The 15,836-nt window shown below is 47.0% G+C and overlaps 1 protein-coding gene across 1 annotated transcript in view; it reads right to left on the reverse strand.

The window, feature by feature from the left end:
- ALOX5 (arachidonate 5-lipoxygenase) overlaps window positions 1-7,923 on the reverse strand; it is a 60,010-nt gene extending 52,087 nt beyond the window's left edge. Inside the window, exon 1 of the mRNA XM_060254305.1 lies at window positions 7,741-7,923. Within this exon, the coding sequence (XP_060110288.1) occupies window positions 7,741-7,890 (150 nt within the window). The 5' untranslated portion in view covers window positions 7,891-7,923. The remainder of the gene's footprint in view (window positions 1-7,740) is intronic.
- Between the last annotated feature and the right edge of the window lie 7,913 nt (window positions 7,924-15,836).

Raw genomic sequence — 15,836 nt, forward strand, 5'->3', positions numbered from 1 at the left:
TGAAGGATGAGCATACAGAAGTAGAAGACTTGACAGGAATGGGGCTCCACAGGCACCTCCAACAACATCTAGACAAAGAAACGAGGTACACAAAGCTTCTGTCTCCCTAAACACTTCCAAAACTATGGCATTCTGAGAAGCAAGAAGCTGAAGATGAGAATGGAGGCAGCCTGTGATCACCAGGGGAGTTCCTGTGCAATGAACATGGTTTGCGGGGGGCGGGGATTGTTGTCTTTGGTGAGCCAGTTTGGTGTTGTGGTTAAGTGTGTGGACTTTTATCTGGGAGATTTCCCCACTCCTTCACTTACAGGTGCTGGAATGGCCCAGAGAAGCCATAGCTCTGGCAGAGGTTGTCCTTGAAAGGGCAGCTGCTGTGAGAGCTCTCTCAGCCCCACCCACCTCACAGGGTGTCTGTTGTGGGGGAAGAAGATATAGGAGATTGTAAGCCGCTCTGAGTCTCTGATTCAGAGAGAAGTATAAATCTGCTGTCTTCTTCTTCCACCTGACAAGCATAAAGAAAAAGTCTTGTGCTTTTAACAGCAGGCTAATGCACACAGAAATACACATAACCATCCACCAATGTCTGCATGTCAAAAGCTACTCTTCAATGGGAGGTGCTCTGATTAAGACTGCACATGCAGAGACAGGTCTCAAATAAACAAGGAAGACTTAAATTGTGTTAAACATACACAACTGATACTGCTAAATTTCTGGTGTTTGGCTGCAGGGATCTCCATTAATTATCAGTAGGTTGATGTGAACACATAATATTGGCAGTAGTCTTTCACACTGATGTTTCCTGGTTCTGGACATGGCTCTCATGATTTCAGCATTAAAGTAATGTATTTTTGAAGATGCTACAAAAGAAAAGCCATGTTGGATCAGACCAATGGTCCTTCCAGTTCAGCACTCTGTCACACAGTCTTCAAAAAAACAACAACAAACCCACAGACATCATAAGGAAGTCCACCAGTGGGGCCAGGACAGTAGAAGTCCTCCCACTGTTGCGCCCCCACCCCCAGTATCAAGAATACAGAGCATCACTTTTTTCAAATTCAATTATCTTTATTGGCATGCTATCCAAACTGACAAGGAACCAGTCCAGCCTTCAACTGCAATTTGCAAATACATTGAGCACCTCCTGGATGCTAGATTCAAAAACTTTGCAAGTTTCAATTACCAATTGGTCCTGAGTCAACATCAAGAAAGCAATTTTACATTTGTCAGCCTTCCCTGTTTGCAGAGCATCACTTGCTGCAGACAGAGAGTTCTGTCTATACCTTGGGGCTGATAGGCACTGATGGACCTCTGCTCCATATGATTATCCAATCCCCTCTTGAAGCCATCTATGCTTGTAGCTGCTACCACCTTCTGTGGCAGTGAATTCCATGTGTTAATCACTCTTTGGATGGAGAAGTACTTCCTTTTATCCGTTCTAACCCGACTTCTCAGCAATTTCATTGTGTACCCATAAGCTCTTGCATTGTGAGAAAGGGAAAAAAGTACTTCTTTCTCTACCTACTGTCGTATGCATAATCTTCCAACCCTTTTCTGCACTTTTTCCACTGCTATATTTTTTGAGGTGCAGTGACCAGAATTGTATACAGTATTCCAAATGAATCCGGACCATCAATTTATACAGGGGCACTATGATACTGGCTGACTTGTTTTCTCTTCCTAATAGTTCCCAGCATAGCGTTGGCCTTTTTTTATTGCAGCCGCATACTGTCTCGACATTTTCAATGAAATATCTACCACGACCCTGATCTCTCTCTTGGTCAGACTCCGCCAGGTCAGACTCCATCAACATGTATTTATAGTTAGGATTTTTGGCCCCAATGTGCATTAATTTGCACTTGGCCACATTGAACTTCATTTGCCACATTGATGCCCACTTGCTCAGCCTCAACAGATCCCTTTGGAGTGCCTCACAATCCCCCCTGGTTCTCACAACCCTGAACAATTTAGTGTCATCTGCAAACTTAGCTGTTTCACTGCTTACTCCAAACTCCAAATCGTTAACGAACAAGTTAAAAAACATCAGACCCAGTACTGAGCCCTGCGGTAGTCCACTGCTTACCATCCTCCACTGTGAGAACTGCCCATTTATATTTGTCTTTTTATCCCAAGACTCTGCTTACTTAAGAGTCTTTGATGAGGAGCTTTATCAAAAGCTTTCTGGAAGTCAAGGTAACCAAACATCTGTTGGGTCCCCCTTATACACATGTTTGTTCGCGTCCTTAAATAACACTAACAGGTTAGTGAGACAATATTTTCTCTTACAGAACCCATGCTGAGTCTTCCTCACTAGCTTTTGTTCATTAGTGTGCCTACTAATTCTCTCTTTAATAATAGTTTCCACCAACTTACCCAGTATTAATGTCAGACTGACTGGCCTGTAATTTCCCAGTACTCCTCTGGAACCCTTCTTAAACATGGGGGTGACGTTAGCTACCTTCCAGTCCTCAGAAATTAAGGCAGATTTTAATGAAAGATTACATATTTTTGTCAGGAGATCCACAAATTCACATTTGAGTTCTTTCAGAAATCTTGGATGTATGCCATCAAGGCCAGGTGATTTATCAGATTTTAAACTATCAGTCTTAGGAGCTCCTCTCTTTTCACCTCAATATCACTCAGGTCTTTCAGCACCCCTCCCGAAATCAGTGGTTCTGGAGTGGGCAAGCACTTTTCATCTCCCACAATAAAAACAGAGAAAAAAAATGTATTCAGCTTCTCAACCATTTTCCTATCATCCTTCAGTAATCCTTTTACCCTTGGTCAGCCAAGGGTCCCACTTCCTCCCTGGCTGGTTTCCTGCTTCTAATGTATTTGAAGAAATTTTTATTGTTGGTCTTTGTTTTTTGCAATATGCTCCTCATCCCTTTTTGCCTGCCTGATCACAGTCTTGCATTTGATTTGCCACAGCCTGTGTTCCCTTTTATTAATCTCAGTGAGACTAGCTTTCCACCGCTGAAAGAAATCCTTATCTTTACAAAAAGGTAAAGGTAGTCCCTGTGATGCACCAGAAGTTTCCGACTCTGGAGTGATGTCGCATCATGTTTTCACGGCAGACTTTTTATGGGGTGGTTTGCCATTGCCAGTTTGGTGTAGTGGTTAAGTGTGCGGACTCTTATCTGGGAGAACTGGGTTTGATTCCCCACTCCTCCACTTGCAGCTGCTGGAATGGCCTTGGGTCAGCCATAGCTCTGGCAGAGGTTGTCCTTGAAAGGGCAGCTGCTGTGAGAGCCCTCTCAGCGCCACCCACCTCACAGGATGTCTGTTGTGGGGGGAGAAGATATAGGAAATTGTAAGTTGCTCTGAGTTTCTGATTCAGAGAGAAGGGCAGGGTATAAATCTGCAATTCTTCTTCCCTAGTCATCTACACTTTCCCCTCAGCAAGCTGGGATCTCAGAAGGATGGAAGGCTGAGACCACCTTGAGCCAGCTACCTGAACCCAGCTTCTGCCAGGATAAAACTCAGGTCATGAGCAGAAATCTTGGACTGCAGTACTGCAGCTTTACAGCTCTGCGCCACGAAGCTTTTAGAGCTTCCAATACTTTGTTAACCATGCAGGCCTTTTTCTATACCTATTTGTGCCTTTCCTAAATTGCAGTATATATTTTATCTGAGCTTCTAAGATTGTAGTTTTAAATAGTCAAGATTCCCCAAGGGTTCTGACCCTCATCTCAGAGAAGTTACCCCTTTTAAAGTTAAAAGTGGTTATATTGGTTTTTTGGAGCAACTCCCTATTTATACAAATGTTGAACTTAATAATGTTATGGTCACTGTTCCCAAGCAGCGCAAGTACTTTTACATCTCTCACCAGGTCTTGGGCATTACTTAGGACCAAGTTCAGGATTGCCTCTCCCCGATAGGTTCTGTGACCATCTGCTCCATCGCACAGACATTAAGAATGTCTAGAATCTCAGTCTCTTTTTCCTGACTTGAACACATATTCACCCAATCAAAGTGTGTGTAGTTAACCTTTTATGACACAGTTATTTCATCCAGTTGCAATCTTTAATTCTTTCATCATTTTAATTATCCTCTATCTTTTGATCTAATAGGCAATAACAAACTCCCAGAGTTAAGCTTCCTTTTGGGCCCAACTATTTCAACCCACAGCATTTCCAGAAACGAATCTAATTCTCTTATTTTCTCTATCTTACTGGACTGTTTACCCTTTCTGACATAAAGAGTCACTCCACCTCCAACCCTTCCCCCCCATCCTTCTGATATAATTTATATCCAGGAATCACCATGTCTCACTGATTTTCCTGATCCCACATCATTTCTGAAATGCCCACAATGCCTATGTTTCCCCCCAAAACTAAGCATTCCAACTCCCCAATTTTACCTCGGACAGGGAGATAATTGTACACAGCCAATTTCCTCACTTCAAAGAAGACGTTGTAAGGTTGTCTCTAAGCACGAGAGGAGATGGATGGAGTGTAATGGCAAGGTCTCAGTTAATTACTCTCAACATTCCACAATTACAGATACATCTGCCCACTAATTTCCAATTTTGACATTTCCTTCACTATTCCCCCCCCCCCACTGGGAATTAAACCCAAACAAATGATAACCGTATAAACTAAGCTTATTATTCCTTTTTTGGTCCTTGAATCCGTTGAACATCATAATTACTGCTCTACCTAGATGTATAGACTAGTAATTTCCATTTCATTATTTCTAAAGAAGTTTGCACGCACACGAAAGATTACACTTTGAATAAAACTTTGTTGGTCTTAAAGGTACCACTGGACTCAACCTTTGTTCTACCATGGCGGTCATCCTTCTGTTAACTTTAAACCATATATAGCCCAGGTTAGTCTGATGTTGGCAAATCTCAGATGCCAAGGTCATTCCTGAATAGTATTTGGATAGGAGACTGCCAAGGAAGTCCGGGGTTTTTCCATAAAGTCAGAAGGAGGAGGAGGAGGAGTTGGTTTTTATACCCTGCACAAAGCGGATTACAAACACCTTCCCTTCCCATAACAAATACATTGTGAGGTAGGTGGGGCTGAGAGAGTTCTGAGAGAACGGTGACTGGCCCAAGGTAACCCAGCAGGCTTCATGTGGAAGAGTGGGGAAACAAACCCAGTTCTCTAGGTTAGAGTCAGTCACTCTTAACCACTATGCCATGCTGGCAATGGCAAGCCACCTCTGAACGTATCTTGCCTTGAAAACCTCACCAGCAGTTGCCCTAAGTCGATTGCGACTTGACTTGAACTATATCTATATCTATCTATCTATCTATGATCAACCAGGGCTTTTTTTTGTAACAGGAGCTCCTTTGCATATTAGGCCACACACCCCGAGTTAGCCAATCCTCCAAGAGCTTACAGGGCTCTTAGTACGGGGCCTATTGTAAGCTCCAGGAGGATTGGCTACATCAGGGATGTGTGGCCTAATAGGCAAAGGAGTTCCTGCTACAAAAAAAGCCCTGTGCTCAACTAAGGCATAGTTGGTTCATGGTTGCAGCTCGCTATTCCAACATATGACTAAAACTAACCTGTCAAAATTTCAAAATGAATCAAACAGTACAATTTTATGTCAACGAACTAATACATCTTGCATTTCATGTTTTCAAAGCAATAAATTTATAGAGATTTAAAATAAAAGCAAATAATTGTATATATTTCCCCAACAGCTGTTTCTTTTAAGGAAAGAAAATGGGAGAAAAAGGCTTTCCTCTTGGCTTCAAAGCTTTCCCCATCACAAACATAGGCATTACATGTGTAAGGCAGGTGTGTTTACATGTGTAAGGCAGGTGCTTGGCCCAACTCTCTCACAGAGAAAGTGCCAAATAGTTTTTGACTGCAGCAGTACTTATTTGTCTTGGTGTTCTGTACTGGGCACAGCTGTAATGGGCAAGGCAATCTGCTTCTACCACACAAGGGGCACCGAAAAGGTATATCATAACTAAAATAAACTAAAACGGCTCTTGTTATTTATGTATTGAGTTTTTTAACTACAATAACTATTACGGAAGGACTTGCACATAAAGTATCATCAAGCTGCAGTTGACTTATGCAACCCCTTCGGGTTTTCAAGGCACGAGATTGCAGAGCGAGTTTGCCACTGCCTACATCAGCATCTGAGAAGCTAACATTCCACCGAGGTTTTCCGTCCAAATAGTGACCAGGACTGACCCTTCAGAGATGGGCCACCGAGGTCACAAATAAAAGCACAAAGGGCGCAATTGTATAGTCTTGCCTGGGATGCAAAATTTAACCGGTTGCCAGTTGCTCTGGTTCTATAACATTTTCTTCGCACTCTGAAGCATCATATTCTCTCCATATAAAACCGCTAGAAAGAGCCGTCTACTCGCAGGCTCTGACTCCACGGAGCACGGTGGATGACCCCGGATTTTTCAGCACCTTCGGAACAAACTGCTTTCCTGGGAGGGAGGCAAACTGGGGAGCGGGGGACCCCAGCCCTGCCCGCAGCATCGCGGCCCTTGGAAAAACTAGCTATTTTGTGAGCTGCAGGGGAAGCTCGGAGAGGCTATGCAAGTGGCTGAACTGCCTCCCACCCCTCGGGGGTTGGGTTGCCAATCTCCAGGCAGGGGCAGGGGATCCCCTGATTTGAAGGCCCTCCCCCCCTTTGGAGTCATCAGAAAGCGGGGGGGGGGGGAGACACTATCTGCTGGGCACTCTGTTATTCCCTATGGAGAACGATTCCCATAGGGTATAATGGAGAACTGATCCACAGGTATCTAGGCCTCTAGGAGAGTTGTGTTCTGAGGCAGAGGCAGCAAATTGTCAGCCGAGCATCTGGCGACTCTCCTCAAAATACTCCCCAAGTTTCCAAAAGATTGGACCAGGGGGTCCAATTCGATGAGCCCCGAAGGAAGGTGCCCCTATCCATTATTTCCAATGGAGGAAAAGCATTTAAAAGGAGCACTGTCCCTCGAAATGAAAGGGCCAGAACTCCCTTCGGAGTTGAATCGTGCTTACCACGCCCTTACACCCCTAGGCTTCCCAATCCCCAGGTCCCAGAGGGGGATCCCCCGGTTTTACAGGCTTCCCCTCTCCCCCAGCCAGCTGGCCGGCGGGGGAAGCCCCGCCCCCAGAGCCATCATGCACCTCCATGAACGATTCCCATAGGGAATGATGGGGAATTGATCCGCGGGTACCGAGGGCTCTGGGGGGAGGGCTGTTTTTTTGAGATAGAAGCACCAAATTTTCAGTATAGCATCTAGTGCCTCTCCCCAAAATACCTCCCGTTTCAAAAAGATTGGACCAGGGTGTCCAATTCTATGAGCTCCAAAAGAAGGTGCCCCTATCCTTCATTATTTCCTATAGAAGGAAGGCATTTAAAAATTTGTGCAGTCCCTTTAAATGTGATGGCCAGAACTCCCTTTGGAGTTCAATGATGCTTGTCACACCCTTGCTCTCGGCTCCGCCCCCAATGTCTCCTGGCCCCACCCCCAAAGACTCCTGGCTCCACCCCCAAAGTCCCCAGATATTTCTTAAATTGGACTTGGCAACCCTATACACCCCCCCCCCCAAAATCTCCCGGCTCCACCCCCCAAAGTCCCCAGATCTTTCTTGAGTCGGGACTTGGCAACCCTACGGTCGGAGGGCATTTCTGCCTGGGCCAGGGAACAGCAGCGAGCTCAGCAGAAAGGGGGAAGCCGTCGAGCCGCGGGCCAGAGAGACGCCAGCCCGCCCGCTTCCTCACTCTCACCGCCCCGCTCGCGCCCTGCCCGCCCCGGCTGCAGCCACTCACGGCGCCTCGCTCGAAGTCGTTGTAGAAGGACTTGTCCAGCAAGTGCCGCTCGCTGGAGCCCGCCGAGCCCACCAGGGTGAAGTAGACGTAGTCGTCGGTGCCCGCGAACCACTGGCTGCCCGTCGCCACCGTCACGGAGTAGGATGCCATGGCTGCTGCAGCCCCTCTCGCCCCGCCGCCCCGAGTGGCGCCGCTCCGCTAGGGGACCCGCTAGGCAGGCGAGGGAACCGCCCCCCGAGGGGAGGGCGGCGACCAACCAGCCAGCCCGCTCTTGGGGAGGGAGCGAAGAACGCCACGTGCGGCGCGCGCGGGCTGCTCCCCTCCGTCTGTTTTCCGTCGCCGCTCCTCGCTCCTCTGCCGTTGTGATTCCCAGTTCGGGTCTGCAGTTAGAAGGAGACGTTTTTTATTTATTTATTGTTGGCCCAGTTTTCCCTGTTGGAAAAGGTGGGGCGTTTGGGAGAGAAGCTGGATTCAGGTAGCCGGCTCATGGTTGACTCAGCCTTCCATCCTTCCGAGGTCGGTCAAATGAGTCCCCAGCTTGCTGGGGGGAAAGTGGAGATGACTGGGGAAGGCAATGGCAAACCACCCGGTAAAAAGTCTGCCCTGAAAATGTTGTGAAAGCAACGTCATCCCAGAGTCGAAAACGACTGATGCTTGCACCCCCCCCCCAAAAAAAAATCTCCCGGCTCCACCCCCCAAAGTCCCTTTCTTCTTAAGCTTGTGGACCTTTCCTTTCTTCTTTAAAACAACAACAAACGGGGGGGGGGGGCGGGGCAGCCTCATAGGAATCCCCCCTGATGCCATGGAAGCTGGCTGGGTGACCTTCAGGCAGTCACATTCTCTCTATCTCGCAGTATAGCTGTGAGGATAAAATGGAAGAGAGAATGAGGTAAGCTGTTTTGGATCCTATTGGGGGAAAAGGCAAGATATTAGTGAACATTTTTTTTTTTAAACACCTTGTCTTCTCCCCACTCAGGACTCAGCAATGTAGTCTGGTAAATTTTCATGCTGCCTTTTTTTAAAAATGTGAAATGAGCTTGTTAATAAAGAACAGCGTTTTGTTGGAACTCTGTCTGGGGCAGTGATGCTCTGTATTCTTGGTGCTTGGGAGGGCTATTGGTGTCCTAGCCCCACTGAAGGACCTCCTGATGGCACCTGGGGTTTTTTGGCCACTGTGTGACACAGTGTGACATTGTTTGAGTGGACGGGCCATTGGCCTGTTCCAACATGGCTTCTCTTATGTTCTTAACTGGACGGGAAAATACCCCAGAACACTCAAGCTTAAGAAATCATAATCATCATCAATCAATAAGTTTAGTATGGTCAAAGACCAATCAGATAGAATATGCATTCAGAATAAAAACATACATACATGATAAAACATTGTAAGTATAAAATCTACCCCAGTTACATATGTTAAAACCTAAGAAATCAAAATCAACTGACATACTACAAACTGAACAAAGCAGTAGTTATGTTGCACCTTTAAGACCAACTATGTTTTATTCGGAACGTAAGCTTTCGCGTGCTCTAAGCAGACTTCATCAGACAAAAATGGAATGATTATGAAGTCTGCTTAGAACACACGAAAGCTTACGTTCCGAATAAAACTTAGTTGGTCTTAAAGGCGCAAGTTGACTACTGCTTTGTTCCGCCCTGAGCCTGCCTTCGGCGGGGGAGGGCGGGATACAAAAATAAATTTACCTTACCTATTGCTTCAGACCAACACGGCTGCCCACTTGAATCATACTACAAATTGTCTCTCTCTCTCGGCTTGGCTTCGCGAACGAAGATTTAAGAAGGGTGCAATAGTCCACGTTTGCTGCAGGCTCGCTGGTGGCTGACAAGACCAATGTGGGACAGGCAGGTCCGGCCACAGCGGCTGCAGGGAAAAGTCTGATTTAGAGTTGGTCCTGTAGCAGTGCGATTCTTCCTCAATCTCCTTTTGTCCTCAAGACCAGCTATGCGTGCGTTCTCAGAGGAAGAGACAGCCTGGTGGATGGTGTGCCTCCATGCTTTGCGATCTGAGGCTAGGTCAGACCACTGGTGATGGTTGATGTGACAGGTGCTAAGGGATTTTTTCAAGGAGTCCTTGTACCTCTTCTTTGGTGCCCCTCTATTTCGATGGCCGGTGGAGAGTTCGCCATACAGGGCAATCTTGGGAAGGCGGTGGTTTTCCATCCTAGAAATATGCCCTGCCCAGTGCAGCTGCGTCTTCAACAGCAGTGCCTCGATGCTGGTAACCTCTGCCCGCTTGAGGACTTCAGTGTTGGTCACAAAGTCACTCCAGTGGATGTTGAGGATGGTGCGAAGGCAGCGCTGATGAAAGCGCTCAAGGAGTCGCAGGTGATGACGGTATAAAACCCACGATTCGGAGCCATAGATGAGGGTTGTCATCACAACCGCTTTGTAAACATTGATCTTTGTGCCTTTTTTCAGATGCTTGTTGCTCCACACTCTTTTGTGCAGTCGGCCAAATGCACGGTTTGCCTTTGCCAGCCTGTTGTCAATCTCCTTGTCGATCTTGGCATCTGAGGAGATGATGCACCCCAGGTAGCTGAACTGCTGGACTGTCTTCAGAACTGATTCACCCACAGTGATGCAGGGAGGGTGATAATCTTCCTGGGGTGCAGGCTGGTGGAGAACTTCTGTCTTCTTCAGACTAACTTCTAGGCCGAATAGCTTGGCAGCCTCTGCAAAGCAGGACGTCATATGCTGCAGAGCTGATACCGAGTGGGAGACGAGTGCAGCATCATCAGCAAACAGTAGCTCTCGGATGAGTTTTTCCATTGTCTTGGAGTGTGCCTTTAGTCGCCTCAGGTTGAACAGGCTGCCATCGGTGCGATAGCGGATGTAGACACCATCGTCCTCATCTAGATCTACTGCGGCTCTTTGAAGCATCTTTGAAGCATCATGCTAAAGAAATTGTAAAGCTATGTACTACAAATTGTAAAGCTATGGGAAATAAAAGTAGATAGATAGGCACACATGTTCATATATGTATGTATACATACATACCCGCACATGAGGGATCCTAGAAAACGTGGGGGATCCTCTCATTTCCCTTGTAATCCTGCTCTGTTTGCTCTTACATTTTTGTTGGCTTCCTTGAAAGCCCCAATGTCTTCCCCCTTTTCCCAACTTCCTTCTCCCCTTTCCTACCCACCAGTCAAACAGTCTTTATCTGCCTCTCTGCTTTCCATTTCCCTTCCTTCCCTCCCCGTGGCATCCTCTCCTAGGAAAAATTCCCCTGAGTTTCATGGTGGCCTCAGCCACTGGACCAGTATAGCAGTGCAGTGTCCACCATTAAGCAAAAGAAGCACCTTCTTAGATCAAGGGAAGGGGGCACTGGAGGTTTTTTTTCTGCTATCATGCCCTTAATTCTTTCACAGCCACACTGACTTCAGTTGATTTTTTTTTTTTATAATTGTCCTTATCTGCAAAGTTCAGCACAGCCAGCTCATTATCATGGCTCACAGCAGTGAACAGCATAGCGATAAAACTTTAATTTTTTTACCATTTAAAGGTGTCATCGGATATCACATTTGTTTCTATTGGTATGAGAGTTCCACTGCCATTTTGGCAATTAAGTAATGGAAGGGCTGAGGAGTTCCACTGTTTGGCTGTGCTTAGGGCATCAGTTGGTCTTAATCCAGCCCTGCTACCATGCAGTCCAGACCGCATGGTGGCATTGACTGCTGGACTAAGTTATCTGGTGGCTGCTGAGCCAGACCAAACTTGTGTAGTGACCATTACTGGTGGGCTGCCCTGAGTTGCATCATGGCTGCCACCCCCCAGGGCAGGCTGAGTTGTACAGTGGCTGTTGCTCCCAGGCTGAGTGGTGTGGGTAGTGAGTATCTGGTGGTTGCTTCTGGGGACCTGCCAGTTACTTTAATTAATAAATAAATAAACAAAATAAATAGATAGATAGATGATAGACAGACAGACAGACAAACGTAGGGAAGTGGAATCAGCTACCTAGGGAGATTGTGAGCTCCCCCTCACTGGCAGTCTTTAAGCAGTGACTGGACAAACACTCATTGGGGATGCTCTAGGCCAGGGGTGGCCAACGGTAGCTCTCCAGATGTTTTTTGCCTACAACTCCTATCAGCTCCAGCCAGCATGGCCAATGGCCGGGGCTGATGAGAGTTGTAGGCAAAAAACATCTGGAGAGCTACCATTGGCCCCCCCTGCTCTAGGCTGATCCTGCACTGAGCAGGGGGTTGGAGTAGATGGCCTGTATGGTCCCTCCCAACTCTGTGATACTATGATCAAGTGCTCCTCCACTGGGGACATGGCCCAGACTATTAAACTATCTCTCTCACAGGGCTGTTTCCCCAGCTCCCTAAAGGAGGTGGTTGTTAGACCTTTGCTGAAGAAACCCTCCTTAGATAAAAAGGAGCTGGCCTATTACCACCCAGTGTCTAATCTACCTTTCCTGGAGAAGGTCACTAAGCGAGCAGCTCCAGATTTTCCTGGATGAGACAGCTGCCCTGCACCCTTTTCAATCTGGCTTCAGGCCTGGCTTTGGGTCTGAGCAGGGCCATCCCAACCATTATTAAGTAGCCCTAGGCCCTGGGGGGGCACTGATTTTGGCCCTCCTCTCCACCCTCACTTCCTTGGGGAAGGAAATAGGCAAGCGGCATGACATGGCTCCTGTGCCTCAGAGCATGTGCGCCTCCCAGCCTCTGTCGTCATTGGTCAGCCTCTTGGATCTGTACTTCCAGAAGCACAGGTTTGGGAGGCTGAGCAATGGTGGCTGGGCAGCACGCACACTCTGAGGTGCAGGAGCTGCACTGCGTCACCACCGTGGCGTTTGCCCTTGCCGGGGGCGAGGGTGGAGGAAGGAAGGGGGCAGGCAGCAGGGTGGGGGCAGTGGGTGGTCCAGAATGCAGCTGCCAGTTTGCTGAATGGAATATCATGGTCAGCTCATGTTATTCCAGTTCTGTGGCAGCTGCCCTGGCTACCAATTAGTCTCCAGATCCGATTCAAGGTGTTGGTGTTAACCTTTACAGCCCTTAATGGTCTGGGACCCTCATACTTATGGAACTGCCTCTCGTGTTAAAACCCCCCACACTCTCTTTGGTCATCATCTAGGGACCTCTTGCAGACACCAGGATGGCTTGGTTAGCCGTCACCAGGCCAAGGGCCTTCTCTGTTGTGGCCCCTACCATGTGGAATGCATTCTTGGAAGAAACCTGTGCTCTGCTGGATTTTTTTAGTAGGGCATGCAAAGCTGAATTGTTTAGGTTGTCCTTTCAAGGGTAACCACATCTGGGGTGTTTTTATTAGTGGTATGGAAATAGCCATATATTAATATTCTGTATATGTTTTAATGTTGCTTTTACCTTTTTGATTTTAATGTACGTTGCTGCAAGATCTTTTGGGTGAGCGGCAACGAAAATTTCAAACAAACAAAAGATCTTTTCTGAAGTTATTTTGGCTTCAAAGTCGACACCTGCTCCCTTCCCCCCCGGTTTGCTTTACTGAAACCAAGGCTTGGAAGGATGAACAATATTGTTGTGGTCATGAGACCATGAAATACATATATAACAAGTGGGTGACTCAAGAGACTTGTGTGGGGATCCTATTCCCTCCCTACCCTTTGCTTGCTCACCTGTCTGTCCTCATGGGAAGTGGGATTCTGGCCTGCTTCCTCCCCCCCCCCCCCGACACCTGCCTGTCTCCTGAGCTGCTCAGCCTGCCCATTCCCATTACTCTGCTCACTTGACCATCCTTCTCCTGCCCTGTTGATCTCTGCCAACCTGGAAGAAGAAGAAGAGTTGGATTTACTCGGATTCTCAGAGCCGCTTCACTCAGTCTTAAAGCAGTTTGCAATCTCCTTCCCTTCCTCTTTCCACAACAGACACCCTGTGAGGTTTGTGGGGCTGAGAGAGCTCTTCAAGAACTGCTCTTGAGAGAACAGCTCTCCAAGAGAACTGTGACTGACCCAAAGTCGCTCATCTGCCTTTATGTAGAAGAGTGGGGAATCAAACCTCGTTCCCCAGATTAGAGTCCACTGCTCTTAACCACTATACCAAACTGGCTCTCTCACTACACCAAACTTGCATGGATGTTTCCCGCTTCACTGCTCTCCCCATCTTTCCTGCTGTTCAGGCTATCTGCCTGCCTGTCCCTCTCCCTGCTGCTCTGCCTGTTCTGTTAACAGAAACAGCGTCTTCCCTCCTTCTTGCTCACCTGTAGTGCCCTATCTGACTCTCACAGTCTCTTTCTCTCTCTCCTTCTTCATCCTCTAGGACAGGCCAAAAAGAGGTGTGTTGTTCATGTTTGGGGAAGGATTTAACATTTTATTATTATTAATCTTTTAGAATGTTTCTGCCTGTGGGTTCCCCCAAGTTTGCAGAAATATGTTTCTCTACGTGGCTCTGATCAGATTTAAGTATCTGCAGATAAGGCAGTGTTGAAAATTAGATGTATTGCAGCCATCTAGTGGCAAGAAAAAGAGCCCCGTGGCGCAGAGTGGTAAAGCTGCAGTACTGCAGTCCAAAGCTCTGCTCATGACCTGAGTTCGATCCCGGCGGAAGCTGGGTTCAGGTAGCCAGCTCAAGGTTGACTCAGCCTTCCATGGTCGGTCAAATGAGTACCCAGTTTGCTGGGGGGAAAGTGTAGATGACTGGGGAAGGCAATGGCAAGCCACCCTGTAAAAAGTCTGCTGTGAAAATGTCGTGATGCGACGTCACCCCAGAGTCGGAAACGACTGGTGCTTGCACAGGGGACTGCCTTTACTGGCAGGAGAATAATTCTCCCATTAGGGCACTGTGATGTTTCATGCTCCCTGCAGCGCTTGTTAGATTCCCTACTAAAGATGTCATCTCTAAAGTCTGGGAGGGAAGGAAAGGAAGGGAAAGAAGGGAAGGAAGGAACCAACCGGGGAGAAAACAATGTTGTAAGTTGCTTCATGTCCCAATTGGGCAGAAAAGAGGGGTATAAATACCTAAAAAAACAAACATGCTCCCGCTGTTGGTCTAGAATTTATGCTTCAGGTTTTAGCACCTTGTTTCAAAAAATCACCCGTTTGGCTCGTTTCTTGTTTATCTTATGGGGCTTTTTGGCTCCGAGGAGCCCAGACAACTTGAAGATATGTTTTCAAACAAGAGTTAAGAAAGCTTAAAAGGTGCACTTGGGTGTAGTTTTGCCTCGAGGTCTTAATTCCCTGCTTCTACCTGGGCTTTACTGTAAGGAGATATATGGCCAACAACTCCATTTTGAAAGTAGCTTAAGCAATGGACGATATCTTATATAATTGTTTAGGAATATGTTAGACTAAGGGTCTCCAAACTTTTTGAGCTTGTGGGCACCTTTAGAATTCTTATTCAGGGTGGTGGGCACAGCCACAAAATAGCTGTCATAGAGTCAGCCACATAACGGCTGCTGTAGCTTACTTTCAGTTACTTAGTGAAGATCCTTGTGCTGTAATGGCTTTTGCTAAAGCAATTGTTTTGAAAAATGTGCACAGCTAATCAAACCTCCAATTGCCCATCAGACACTTTGCTGAGTGAAAGCACCACAGGCCCCTAAAGACACCCGGTGGGCACCAGGAAATGGTCTGGCTGGCACTATGGCACCCACAGGTACCACACAGGGGACCCATGCTAGACAGTCTGTATTGGCTCACTTAACATTAAATCTGGGAAGAATTGTTACTTTACTGAGTTTATTAATAGTTGATAATGGATACTTGTGGAAGGTAGTCATGCATCTTCTCCACTTTTCCTGGCAGCCCCTCCCCATATACCCCAAAAACTCTGCTGAGCAGCACAAATTTCCATGCTGCAGAGGAGGCTGCAATGTTAAGGGGGCATTGGACTGAATCATCATCCCTCACTCTTTTCCTTCAGGTCCATCTTTTACTGAAGCCCTCCTTCATGTGGTGCTTTGTTCACAAGGCGGCTTTTAGAATGTGTGGAGGGTGAGTTCTGACATGAGCTTTTTCTAATGTTTTTGTGAGCTTTAACTCAGTATCTGTTCACATTCCTACAGAAGCGACATGAATTTGCACATGCTTATTTTAAAGAGATGTACAGCTACCATTGAAAATGGCATGATGATCAGCAATGGGCTCTTAGTTCATACCT

The sequence above is a fragment of the Heteronotia binoei genome, chromosome 14, assembly GCF_032191835.1.
Source record: "Heteronotia binoei isolate CCM8104 ecotype False Entrance Well chromosome 14, APGP_CSIRO_Hbin_v1, whole genome shotgun sequence".
Lineage (NCBI taxonomy): Eukaryota > Metazoa > Chordata > Lepidosauria > Squamata > Gekkonidae > Heteronotia > Heteronotia binoei.